The 13,509-nt window shown below is 39.4% G+C and overlaps 1 protein-coding gene across 1 annotated transcript in view; it reads right to left on the minus strand.

Moving 5' to 3' along the window:
- c3a.6 (complement C3a, tandem duplicate 6) overlaps positions 1–13,509 on the minus strand; it is a 29,034-nt gene that overhangs the window by 4,707 nt on the left and 10,818 nt on the right. Inside the window, exons 2-28 of the mRNA XM_016564351.1 lie at positions 11,518–11,713; positions 11,199–11,367; positions 11,021–11,094; positions 10,832–10,920; positions 10,155–10,237; positions 9,873–9,960; positions 9,597–9,699; positions 9,392–9,512; positions 9,061–9,176; positions 8,578–8,724; positions 8,132–8,335; positions 7,387–7,578; positions 7,110–7,262; positions 6,912–7,041; positions 6,675–6,743; positions 6,137–6,331; positions 5,453–5,570; positions 5,261–5,352; positions 5,031–5,170; positions 4,573–4,785; positions 2,714–2,774; positions 2,541–2,627; positions 2,259–2,462; positions 2,092–2,167; positions 869–1,028; positions 222–311; positions 3–138 (exon numbers count right to left, since the gene is read on the minus strand). Coding sequence (XP_016419837.1) covers positions 3–138; positions 222–311; positions 869–1,028; positions 2,092–2,167; positions 2,259–2,462; positions 2,541–2,627; positions 2,714–2,774; positions 4,573–4,785; positions 5,031–5,170; positions 5,261–5,352; positions 5,453–5,570; positions 6,137–6,331; positions 6,675–6,743; positions 6,912–7,041; positions 7,110–7,262; positions 7,387–7,578; positions 8,132–8,335; positions 8,578–8,724; positions 9,061–9,176; positions 9,392–9,512; positions 9,597–9,699; positions 9,873–9,960; positions 10,155–10,237; positions 10,832–10,920; positions 11,021–11,094; positions 11,199–11,367; positions 11,518–11,713 — 3,506 coding nt within the window. The remainder of the gene's footprint in view (positions 1–2; positions 139–221; positions 312–868; positions 1,029–2,091; positions 2,168–2,258; positions 2,463–2,540; positions 2,628–2,713; positions 2,775–4,572; positions 4,786–5,030; positions 5,171–5,260; positions 5,353–5,452; positions 5,571–6,136; positions 6,332–6,674; positions 6,744–6,911; positions 7,042–7,109; positions 7,263–7,386; positions 7,579–8,131; positions 8,336–8,577; positions 8,725–9,060; positions 9,177–9,391; positions 9,513–9,596; positions 9,700–9,872; positions 9,961–10,154; positions 10,238–10,831; positions 10,921–11,020; positions 11,095–11,198; positions 11,368–11,517; positions 11,714–13,509) is intronic.

The following is a 13,509-nucleotide window of genomic DNA, read 5'->3' on the forward strand; positions in this document are numbered from 1 at the left end:
ACTCTTCAAGATGTCTTTATTGAGTTTTCCAGCATGGGCTAAAGCATAAGAAGTCATAGCGACAGCATAAGTGCTGGTCAGGCTGTGAACTCTCAGCAGCAGGTAATCAATGGCTCTGTTCATACTGCTCTGAAGATTCTAGTATAGAGAGAGAGACTGAGTGAGACGTGCTCGAGATGAAGATGACGTATCGTAGAGCTGTTTCCAGGAATCACACTTACAGATCTAGCACAGATCTTGCTCCCCTCTTGCATTGCAGTCAGGACAAATGCAGTTAGAGAGGCATCATCATCTTTCTCGCGTACATTACCCTGGAATTCACATAAATAAATGAGACAAATATATGCAAATGAACAAGATACCAAACTGAATAACAATTGTTAGTAAAACTCCACTGTGGGATTTCATTAACAGCATATTGACCTTGATGTCTTCCAGTTTCTCAAAATTCTTTAAAACTGTTTTTAATTAAAATAAATTGTTGTAAATTATTGAGTGTTTCTTCAACTACTGGCATGCTTGGCCCATTGAATGCATTTTTTTTACATGGTTCAGCAGTGGACAGAAGAATCACAGAATAATTTTGTCATATTTTTTCACAAAATAACTTCTGAATGAATAATAAATTAATTATTGTAAGATATAATTCACTAGAAGTAGTAGAACTAAAAGTTAGTAATTATGTATTAAGTATTAGTAGAGGTAGTATGGCTGTTTATAAATAAATAAATACATCTTTTTCTATTTAAATTCCGAATTTCTTTTTGAAAGTGGCTGCAGAGGATTAATGGCTGAAAAAGTGTTATTAACAGAAAAATCATCCCATGAAATGAAAATAATCTTTTTGCTACATCCAAACGTGGCTTACAAGCATCTCCTGATGTATAACAGGCGCCTCTTCTTTAAATGTGCCGTCTGACAGCTGTTGTTTTGTGGCCAGCCACATGAGGGCGCTGCAGATCACATGCTCCTCTGTGGCAATCAGATCACTGGCCATCACGAACACTTTAGCCACATATGCTGTCAGCCTTTGACGGGAAGAGAAGGTACGTGTAAGAAGCACTGTGTAACTACAATTGAGCAGATAAATACTGTAGTGATCTTAATCAAGCCGCGGTCACATTCAGCAAACTTTCGCGGGCAAAATCCAGTCACGTGCGAGGGCGAATGATTTCCACATGCAGATTTTACAACGGATTCAAGCTGCTCGCGCGAATTGGACGCATTAATAAATAGAAAGCTTGGTTTGAAAGTGACTTCTGTTTGAGCTGTGCTTCATACAGTGGGTATAGAAAAGAATCACCACCTTTAAAAGAATCACATTTTGTTGCTTTGCAGTCTGAAATGAAGACGGACACAGTTTTTGTTTTACCCAGCTGTATTTACTCAGTGCAACTTATAACATCCACGTGAAAGATATAACACCGATATGTCTGAAAACAAAAAAAAACAGAATCACTGAGTTGGAAAAAGGATCAGCTATGCTGTTATGTCGTTTGGCCGTTAAATGCTCAAGTTCTTTAAAAGTAGAGGATTCTGATTGGCTTTCAATGTTTTTATTGTTTATTAGCTGGAAAAAAAATCGTTCTGAAAGGGATTCCACCAGTATTGTTCCTCTGTAGCATAGTTGTGTTGTGGACTTTGCTATTCTTTTACATTTAGCACTATTTTGAAAACTGTATTTAAGCCAGAGACACACTGTATGATTTTCGGATGTTCCAGACGAAAAATTGGCGATTTCTGTGATCGTGGCTCCTAAACGGTGGTCCTATGTCATACAGTGAGAGAGGTTCAAAGACGGCCGTTGTCACGATCTCGTGACCAAAGATAGCCTCCGATTATTTTCGGACTGTCAGAAGTTCAACAGCATGTCGTACCCAAGTTTATCAGATCCATGTCGCACAGTGTGATTTGTAGTGATCTTATAGGATTGCTAAAATCGTGCAGTGTGTAGAAGGATTTAGTGGGAACGGGCCTTAGGTCTATCTCTCACAGCCTCATTTTCATCCGTGTTAAATTCAAAATGGCGTCTACCTTTTTGCCCACAAAAGTTAGCTCATGTGACCACATATCTATAGAACTGTCTTTCACCATGTGCTGCTAGGCATGTTCATCAAGGCAGCAAAGGACCCATCTGGTTTACGGAAAGTTAGCTGTCGCTGATAACCTTGACAAGAACAATACAGTAAACAGCATTTGACTTCATTGCGTTTGACCCATCGGCACAAGAATACTGTGTTTCTGAGGGATCAGCTGACCTGTGTTGATATGGTTGACGGCTTCATTACGGCACTCCATACCAACAGTGTCCCACTGATTGGTGCTGTCCAGATAATGAGTGGCTATGAGAGGTAGAGTCATATGGATCATGTTCTCCTCTCCATTACCACGAGGCTGAACAATAAACCGCCCCATTAAGTCTCCACTGATGGCCTGCTCGATCAACCTACTGAACTCCTGACCTTGAGTAACAGACGGCAGTCAGGACTGGACAATCGGATGGACAAGCAGAATGAATGAGCATATTGATTTCTCCTTACTGGTCACTGTGATGTACGTGTTTGCGGGTGTGTTAGGAACCTGAGCATCTGGTTTGTTACTCCTGACAGACACTTGTTGTACTCCACCTGTCACACAGGTTCAGGTTGATTTGGTTTGTATCTATTGTTTTTGGATATTCTGTAGGAGAAACTCTATTATTTAGAACTCTTACCCATTTTAGCAGGATTGAGCTCAACATTTGCCTCCTGTACCTTAGTGAGCACACCCTCAGACTGAAACATAGATTTGATTAGCTGATATCAGCTATATAATGAAATCCAGCTTCTATAATGATGGTAAATTAATAATTGTCAAGTTTTTCAGTAATCCATTCAAAACAAAACAATATACTGTGTTTAATTCTTAAATAATTTATAAATTACCACAAGATTCAAAATGTACATAGACAAATATAAATATTATGAGTCCATCAAGAATGGGCCTCACAACTAGGCCTGCATTTTTTGGGTGGGTCAAAAAACGTGGTAATTATTATATATATGTTCCTCTGTAGCATAGTTGTGTTGTGGACTTTGCTATTCTTTTACATTTAGCACTATTTTGAAAACTGTATTTAAGCCAGAGACACACTGTATGATTTTCGGATGTTCCAGACGAAAAATTGGCGATTTCTGTGATCGTGGCTCCTAAACGGTGGTCCTATGTCATACAGTGAGAGAGGTTCAAAGACGGCCGTTGTCACGATCTCGTGACCAAAGATAGCCTACGATTATTTTCGGACTGTCAGAAATTCAACATGGTCATTACACAGTGTGTTTGCTGCTACCGCCCACGTTTACTGACCATCCAATAAAAATGCGACATGAAATCAACGCGACATGGCGCTAAAACATAAAACTGCTTACCTCAAGCTCTTATCCCTTCTTCTTTTGCCGATTCCACTTTTTTTCAGCACACATAAAAACAACAACTGCCAAAGTGTGATTCATCGCGCTCTTTTTGTTTACCTCTAGTGCATGCTGATGACTTTTATTATTCCATAGTAACGTGCGTCGCAGCCTACGAGTCAATCGGTGTCATCACCGTACAGTCTGCATGCATGTCGTACCCAAGTTTATCAGATCCATGTCGCACAGTGTGATTTGTAGTGATCTTATAGGATTGCTAAAATCGTGCAGTGTGTAGAAGGATTTAGTGGGAACGGGCCTTAGGTCTATCTCTCACAGCCTCATTTTCATCCGTGTTAAATTCAAAATGGCGTCTACCTTTTTGCCCACAAAAGTTAGCTCATGTGACCACATATCTATAGAACTGTCTTTCACCATGTGCTGCTAGGCATGTTCATCAAGGCAGCAAAGGACCCATCTGGTTTACGGAAAGTTAGCTGTCGCTGATAACCTTGACAAGAACAATACAGTAAACAGCATTTGACTTCATTGCGTTTGACCCATCGGCACAAGAATACTGTGTTTCTGAGGGATCAGCTGACATTTTGCAAATTAATATGCATTTTCTGTAAAAAAAAAAAATGCATTCAACATTTTGTGCACAAAATGGATTTAACTTTTTATTTTTTTATTTTTTTATTTTTTGGCATTTATTTGACAAGGCCAGTGTTATAGGCTGATTTTGATCTGTTGTCCCTGGTCAGTTCTTAAAAAGGCAACCTAAAGTTAGAATAAAACTTCACAAAATCAGATTGTGGTTTAGTTTTTTGTGCATAAAATGATGTGATGACTTTACATTTTGGCAAACGTAGTGCAACTGCATTTTGTCTTTCTGTGTGCAAAATGCATAAAAAAATAAATTTCATGCTACAAAATTATTTTTGTCCACAAAATTAGGCAGGTCACACCTAGCGCTCCATTTTTATCATTCTATACCTTAAAAGTGGATTCAGATTACTTTTTGATCCACTTTTGTTTTGTGATGGGACTTTTTTGGCCTATCTTAAATATTTTTATTAAGAAGAGGTTTGCTGTTGTTATGAATGTTTATGATACATCTATGCCAAATAATGCAGTCAGTTCTGGTATTTCATCAATGGGCCGAAGGGAACTTTACACTCACCACCACCTTCAGGATCTTCCTCACTCCATCACTGTAGACAGAGTCATACGCTGCTGCCTTCACCTCAATCCAGTGATTGCCCAACTCCAGGGGAATAATCACATGCGGGATGGACCTGGAGGACATGGACTCGACCTCCACTTCAGTCTGGTACATGCCCTTTTTACTGGCAGAGCTACAAATATGTTCGGTTTCCATGAACTCAAGCCGTGCCTGATGGAGAGACCAACAGGCAGTTGCAAAATCTCAAAAAAACTCACATTTTGTAAAATTTAGCATCTGGATCATCCACGAAAGTGCTTGCTGTACTGGCAAACAACCATGTAAACCTGTGAACTTGGACAGTGTATGATTAAAACAGCTTCAATTTGGCTCATTGGCACATTTACCCTGACATTAATAAGGTATCTGACACCGTATTAGGGTGTTTATTGAGGAAAAAATGACTGATTCCTTACCCTAATTTTCTTTTTGGTGTAGTTGTGCAGGATGGCCCTTATTTGTAGTTGTTCATTGCGAATAGCTGAGTACGGCACCTTCAGGTCAATGAAGAATCTCTTATAAACGATCATCTCGTATGGATCTGCCACACAGATGCCTTTGGAGAAAGACTTTAGCATAAAGCTGAAGGTCTATAACAGGGTGAAAAGGTGCACTATATAAGTGTACTTCATCCAAACATAAATACCGTGTGTTTTCGACAGACTGATAGCAAAGATTTGCCAGGTAGTGATTGATTCTTTAAGGTAGATTCTGTCTCTTGTGATCGACGTTGTTCCACTGAGACAGGAGGGAATATAAAAGCATTAATACAGCTAAAGAAGATTGAAGAAGTTTGAAATCACTCAGACTCTGCTCTATCTGTTTGTCTCATACTCACCATAACTTGTTTTTTTCTGGGCAGACCGGCAGAATCTCCTCTGCCCAAAGCCAGCTCTCAGGGAACTGTGTACGTGATGTGATTTCATCAAAACTCTCATAATAGTCGCTATCCTCACCTGTCCGGGTTAAGCGAACAATGATGTGAGAAACTAGGAGTTAAATTTGACAGGCATCAGGAAAAGAAAAGGGCAGAAAAAACAAGTTCACCTGATCTGTTTGCAATTAACTCAAACTATGCCATGCGCAACGCCGACGTCCTACGTCCTACGTCATCCGCCCAGAGCTGCTTCCGTGTACAACAGTGAACGCAAGCTAGATTCAAATGATTATTACGTTTTAAATATGGTTATTTTTCTTACAAAAACGCATCGATTTGCTAAAGGAGGCCTTTGCTCACCCCCCCCGGAGCCATGTGAGGCACTTTTTATTATGGATGGACGCGCTTTATTTAACTTATTTTGGACTGATGCACTGCAACACCCGCTGACTGCCACTAAACAGCTTAGAAGATCAAAGACAATTTTTTATATAACTCCGACTAGATTCGTCTGAAAGAAGGAAGTCATATACACCTAGGATGCCTTGAGGGTGAGTAATTCATGGGCTAATTTTAATTTTTGGGTGAACTAACCCTTTGAGATCATTTGTTTGACAACCAGCTTAATGACTTTAAGATACGTACTGCGAGCCAGAATCATCTCCTCCTCTCCAGCCTCCATACTATGAGCCTCCACGTCATGGCAGCAGTGCAGGAAGGCCTGGACACAGTTGTGTCCATCTACGATGTACATGGCTCGACGATCACACGTGTAGCCAAGTTTATTATCCCTCATGCCGTCCACACAGCACTTCCTCAGATCACCAGAGTACTGACCAGCTGAGAAAACAATGTTAGTGTAGAACAGGGCTCGGCAACTTCGGTCCTGGAGCGCCACTATCCTGCAGAGTTTAGCTCCAACCTTCATCAAACACACGTGAACCAGCTAATCAGTGTCTTCAAGATCACTATTAAGCTACAGTCAGGTGTGTTTGATTAGGGTTGGAGCTAAATTCTGCAGGACAGTAGCTCTCCAGGACCGAAGTTGCCCAGCCCTGATGTAGAACAACGAGGACAGATGGAGAAGAATAGCTGAAGAAGGAGCCCTGAAGTCATTAAATTATCCTCTCTCTCCAAATCATTTCCTTTCACTGTCTGTCAAATAAAAATAAAAGTTCCTCACCCAGTATAGTTGTGACTCGCTGAAGACTCTCTCTTCTTCTTCTCTTTAAAGGTACGAGACACTCAGGCACTACAGGATGTTTAAAAAGCAGGATACTTTGAGTTCAAGAATATTACATTTATAATTTTAAGACACTATCAAATATATAAATATTTAGACTTCACAATTACCTATTATTTTTTACTCTGAGGTGACACACATGGAAATATATATTTCATATAATAAATACACACATACCTGTTCTGGTGTTGGTTCCTCCTGCAGTGTTGGACTCAAACATCAGACCTGCATCAGTGAAAACCCCAATGCTGTGCCTTCCTCCTCCTGCCGTACAGCCAATGTCATGCTTCTCTATGACGTCCCAGATCTAAAGCAGCAAAGATACCATTTATAAGTCATTCGCAAGCTGCTGAGGTGCTGATGAGTTTCCTTCACCTTTGTCTGAGTGAGTCTGTTCTGGTTCAGTCCGTGCACAGCTTTATCCACCGCCATCAGACCAACTTTAGCTCCAGGATCTCCAGTTATCTGCAAGCTGAAACTTTCTCCTGGCTCATAGATCGGTCGAGGCTCCTTCACCTGAACCTTCAGCTGTGAAACACAAGAAACATTAAGAGGAACTTCTGATGCCCCAAATTTCCAATTGAGCCATTTTTGAAGCAAAGTTTCAATTCTCAATGTCTAAGAGATTAATAGTAATACGTAATTTACCCACCGTTCCCATGCACGTGTCCTTCACATCAACCCAGACTGAATCAGACACCACCTCAGACGAGCCCACATGGTAATAAGCCACAAAGCGGAAGGACGGCACCATGTCTTTGGTTACAGGTAGAGATAGAGTCACTAGTGATTGTCCTCTTCGCTTAAACCTGTCTGCTTGAACAATGTGACCTTTACTCAAGATCTGAAAATGTGAGAAAAAAATATAAGACATTGTCCCTTGACATTAGTGCTATGTTTTTAAGACACACTGCAAAATTGACAGTAGTAGAGGTAGAGAAATTGACATCTTGTTGCCAGGACAGCTGTCTCTCTTTGAATGTGAGCAAAACCAAAGAGCTGATTATAGACTTCGGGAAGAGACAGCAGGGGACCTACACCCGTCTCATGATCAGTGGTACCCTTGTGGAGAGGGTGAGCAGCTTCAAGAACCTTGGAGCAAACATATCTGAGGACCTGACTTGGACTGCACACATTCAAGCTCAGGTGAATAAAGCCAAGCAAAGACTGTACCATCAGCGACAGCTGAGGAAATTCAGGGGTTCACCAGAAATCCTGAAAACTTTCTATTCAGGCGCCATAGAAAGCGTTTTAACTTTCGTTTAAAAAAAAACACACACACAAAAAAAACACTTTTTTTGTAATTGCTTGTGATCAAAAGCATTGCTAGCATGTGTCATTGCTAACAGAATAATGCTAGATGATATCAATTGGGCCGAAAAAGGGCTGTCACTCACCATGTAGGTGAAATCTTGATCTCTGACTCCTGGACTTCTTCCCAGATTCAGATTGACTTTCATTTGATCACCGATCTGAAGCTCTGCAGCATCAATGCCGATGTGCAGGTAGTTGTTGGAGCCGCCTTTGGTTTGATAGGCCTGAGCCGTCATCTTCCTCACTGCCTGCTGGTCGTCATCTAATTTTGGTTGTTTGGTTTGTACCTGGAAGTGAACCGATTTTAATTCTTGATTTTATGCTATTATATGCTGAAAAATGCAGTCAAGATCAGTTTCACCAGGCTAGGAGACCAGCTAGACCAGCCTAAACCACATATGACAGGCAGGAATGCTTAGGTTGGTTTAAGAATAGTTTTTTTTTTTTCAGTAAGCCTGAGACATATCAACTCAGTAATTCAGTAATACATCTGACTGAACATCAGTGCAGTTGAGATGGCAGGTCTTACAGTGATCTCCAGTGTGGAAGATCCTTCGTAAGAATTGACGGTAAGCTTCGCAATGCCATTGGCTCTCGTTCGACCTCTGACCACTCCTGGATTTACCTCCACTTCAATGTTTTCAGCAGGCATCTGGTCAGGGTCTGTTATATAGACCTATGAAAACAGAACAAAATGACAAATTTAAGAACATCAGCTATGTTTTGCTAGACCTGATTCACTGTTTCTAAATGCCATTTAGTGGTGCATTCAAATCATGTTGGGTAGATCATATTTAGAGTTGAAAGCACATGAATGCCACCAGAAAGTCAGAAGTACATGTGGGAAAAATTTTGATTTTCCAAGATATGGTGTGGCAAAGGACAATTGGACAATAAAGTGTATGTCAATTGAACCTTGACATAAACGGCAGGTCAATTAGGGTATTTTCATCAATTGTATTATGAATGCAGACTGCTTATTATTTTTTGCAAGAACAGAAAAGTTTCATACCGAGACATCAAAGGGCATTCCAGGTTTGAAGAATTGTGGTGTTTTTTTAAAGTGGATTGTGTACGGTGACATCACTATCTGAATGCCTCTCCTTTGAGCTTCCACCATTTCACTGCCTGAAACACATAGAAAAATGTGACTAGAATTGTATAATATTAACATGTAATATAATATTTAAGGTCAATATAAAATAAAATCATATAAAATTACAATATTTTGGCAGTTGGGGTTGTTTTTTAGCACCTCACGCTATGTGCTGCATTTTTAAGACACAGTGTAAAATCTATAATAGTAGCAGTAGACTCTTGCATTCTGGTGTGCAGTCTCTTACCAGTATCTGATAAAACACTGACTGAAATGTAAATTGATCGTCCAACCAGTTGGTTGATGTCTGGGAAGGTCTGAAGTATCATGTCCTTTGTTAGCTTGGCATTACCTTCTCCGTCTGATATCTGGGGTTAATGCAAATGCCAATATCAGTCTGAATCACTTACTAACACATCAGCTCATCAGTTTGTGCTTGTTATGAAGCTCACCTGAACTCTTTGAAGAGAAGAAGGAATACTTGTTTTCCTCTCATCTTCCATCACACCGAACACCACAAACGCATGTCCGTTCACATTGTTTCTATGAAGGTATCTAAAAAAAACAACAGACTTTATCTGTGACATCAAGATTAACTAGCAGAGAAGTGCTTTGGTAAGTACACAGCTTCAAATGTGAGAGAATATGAAATTAAACAGATATCGAGACTTGGACATTCTAATAAAGCATACTGAAATAGATCAAGTGACAAAACATAATTGCCTTACCTTGCTTCAATGCTAACTGTCAGACTAGCATCTTTTACACAGAAGAACGATTGACTGAGTGATAATGTGACCTCATAAGTGGGAAGCACTATAAAAACAAACACGCATAATGAAAAGCACTGCAAGATTTCCATGTGTTGATATAACATTAATAATAAAAAACAAAAACCTTGCAAAATAGATGTATTTTGAGAAGTGGTCTTAGATTTTTGCCACAACTGTTTATATGTAGTATTTGTTATATACAACAAAAATATAATAAATATAAAGCCCACACAGTACCATATTCTTTGACTTCAAAATCAGCAGTGTAATTCTTTTGTGGTGTGTTTGTGAATCTTGTGACCACCTTCCAGATCCCAGGACTACAAATACAAACACATTAATCACGTCAAAACAGAGCTGCAAATGAATGTCCTTCTCTACAGATAAATCGAGTGATAATCCAGTCAGTTAACGTGTGTCTAGTTACATCAGGTCTCAGTAGTGCTGGGCGGTATGACCAAAAATTTATATCACGGTATTTTTCAAAATTATACCGGTTTCACGGTACATGACAAAACTGCTAAATGGGTCTGAAAGTTGCAAAATCTAGTGCTAAAGTCGCGCTTGTGTGTGTGTGAGACGCGGGAGCTGATGGCAGGGGGCGGTGGATATTTGTGGCGGTCAATGTGGATATTGTGGATGAGTTCTTCCGTGTCATCACATTCTATTAGTTCTACAGCTTCAGTTTCGGAACTATCACGCTTATATAGTAACACATGCAGCTGTTCCCTCACCACAGTGCAACAGTGAAAAGGGACCCCTTTCAAACAGTGTCGCGTTCCGAACGTTGTTTAAGCGACATACCGGTATTGCGGTATTTTAAAAATTCATATCATAACAAAAATAAACACCGGTATTTGGTATGAACCGGTATACCGCCCAGCACTAGGTCTCAGTTTTCAGCATGAACGCACCTGGCAGGCTGAGGTACGGTATATTTTCCTGATCTAATCCCTTGCTGTGGAAATATGGTTTCTCTCATAGTTGTGATACCTTGAGGATCCTTCAATAAAAAAATATACTAATTGTTAATCATGCTGTTTATTTTATTATATTAAAATATGTATTTTAAGGAAAGTTTTAGTGCACTTTTTTTAGAGTACCATGATTTCTACTGATATTCCAGCATGTTCAAATGGTTTCATTCCAGAGGTCAGTGAGAAGATCCTGTACTGAACTGCAGAAAGGATAAATGATAATTCACGGAATACTTTTATTTTGTGCTTTGCGTCATGTCATTCAAAAGAGGCATCTAATGTTGAGCTCCAATTAATTTCTTACCTGTGCTAGCAGGTGTGTAGATGGGCTTGTCTGTTTGGACAAATATATATCCAGACTGGAATGAGAGCAGGACCACTTTCTCCAGAGTGACGGATGGAAACTGAGCTTGTAGATACACATACTGCTTCTCCAGCGGATCGTCAGAGAAATATTGCCTATCACTTGGAATCTGCAGAACAGTAAACAATGAAAGATATAACATGCATAAAAACAAATTAATTGTAAATAAAATTGCAGATTGTACAAATATGAAGTTTGCCCTCTGAAGAATCACACACATATGCTTACATGAGGACAAAGTATATCAAAGTGGCGTCACCTTTATATCTGTAAGGATCTGGGAATTGTTGGCTGCAGTCAATGTCACTGATTTAGACAGTATATCCAGGTTCTTCTTCGGATGATTCTTAACTATGATCTTTACATCGAGGTCTCGTCCAGAGTAATCCTGAGCCTCCACAAAGAGGTTCTCTGAGGAACCCACCCTCAGCAGATTAGGAGCCGACAGAACAAACCTGAGGAGAATTACATTTACATTTATGCATTTAGCAGATGCTTTTATCCAAAGTGACTTACAGTGCATTCAGGCTATACATTTTTTATCAGTATGTGTGTTCCCTGGGAATTGAACCCACGACCTTTGCGCTGCTAACACAATGCTCTACCACTGAGCCACAGGAACATCAAATCAAATAGCCATGAATCCTGAATAAGAATGTTCTGGATGCCGGTATGCATGGTAGGTTTATTTTTGAAAGTTAATGTACAGGGAATATAGAGGATGTTACACCAAACAATATACATTGAACACATGTTAACTATTTGTGATAACCAGAGCTGGCTAAATTACTTGAGAATTGTAATCCGTTACTAATTCCAAGTTACATTACACAAATTGTAGTTAGTAATGCAATCCATTACATTACACATTTTAGGTAATATAATCAGATCACTTTTTACCTAGTTTGTTTATCACATTGATTCAAATGGGATAGTATTGTACCATAAAGTGAAAGAAAATGTATTCTATCTGTTGTTATTAACAACATGAAGTGCATTAAACGTTACGTCAAGGTTTCCCAAACTGGGGTTTGTGAAGGAACTGCAGGGGGGTTGTGAGTTTAATGAAAAGCTGATCATTGATTACATAATAAAAATGTAAAATTAAAATAAATTATTTAAAAATAACAAATAAAATAAAAAACTTATTATAAAAAATGAAATATTTTATATGTTTACCTGCATGTCCTGTGATAATTAACCAACATCAGAGAACTGTGAGCATGCAAATGTGATATTTAATTAAAATATTTATTTTAAAATCTCAGGGGTACTTCAAGTAAATATATTAGGTGAAAGAGGTTTGACTGACAGTAAGCGTTTGGGAATCCCTGCGTTACATACAGGTGCATCTCAATAAATTAGAATGTCGTGGAAGTTCATTTATTTCAGTAATTCAACTCAAATTGTGAAACTCGTGTATTAAATAAATTCAGTGCACACAGACTGAAGTAGTTGAAGTCTTTGGTTCTTTTAATTGTGATGATTTTGGCTCACATTTAACAAAAATCCACCAATTCACGACATTCTAATTTATTGAGATGCACCTGTATAAATAAGAAATAATGCAAATTTCTGCATTTTAATGTGTTTGACACTGTAGTGTCTGGACCAATCAGACACACAATTTTTTTAGTTATATTTAACAAATACTCTGTAACACCCCTCAATCAACAAACCAACTATGAGGGTCTATGGACCCTTCCCCCGAAATGCATCTAACACCTTTCTCATTGGACAAGCCCATCCTGAGAGGCGTGAATCTTCTCAGACCTTAAAGGCCTCACATCAGTGATAGTCAGTCAGTCTGCGGTTCTGTTAGATTCTGAGAAGATGAGGATGTGAGCTAGAATGCTTCTGCAACTCTTAAGTCTGCACCAGGCTTCGGCCTTGTCTTTACATTCACCAAAGATCCTAGGATCTCAGCTGATGCCTCTCTTAGCTCTTTTACACTTTCCACTGGGAAGAAACTCCCAATCACCCTCGAGTCAGAACATCTTTGGAATTCATCACTCTTCAAACCCGGAAGAACGTGATCGCAAGTCCAAAACCTTGAAACCATCAAGACTTTCATCCGAGACTTAATCTGGACACTCGTCAACGACCAAGGCAATGCAAGTATCGTACATTTAACTAAACGAAACAGAGGTTTAGTATAAGCTGTAGACCCCGTTCTAAAACGGCGCTGATGGTTTCACTCAGGTGGTTAACCGACTCATTTTCCATAGCTTCATTCCCTGTTCTTCTAATG

The sequence above is a fragment of the Sinocyclocheilus rhinocerous genome, unplaced genomic scaffold (genome assembly GCF_001515625.1).
Source record: "Sinocyclocheilus rhinocerous isolate Xijiao unplaced genomic scaffold, SAMN03320098_v1.1 scaffold1341, whole genome shotgun sequence".
Lineage (NCBI taxonomy): Eukaryota > Metazoa > Chordata > Actinopteri > Cypriniformes > Cyprinidae > Sinocyclocheilus > Sinocyclocheilus rhinocerous.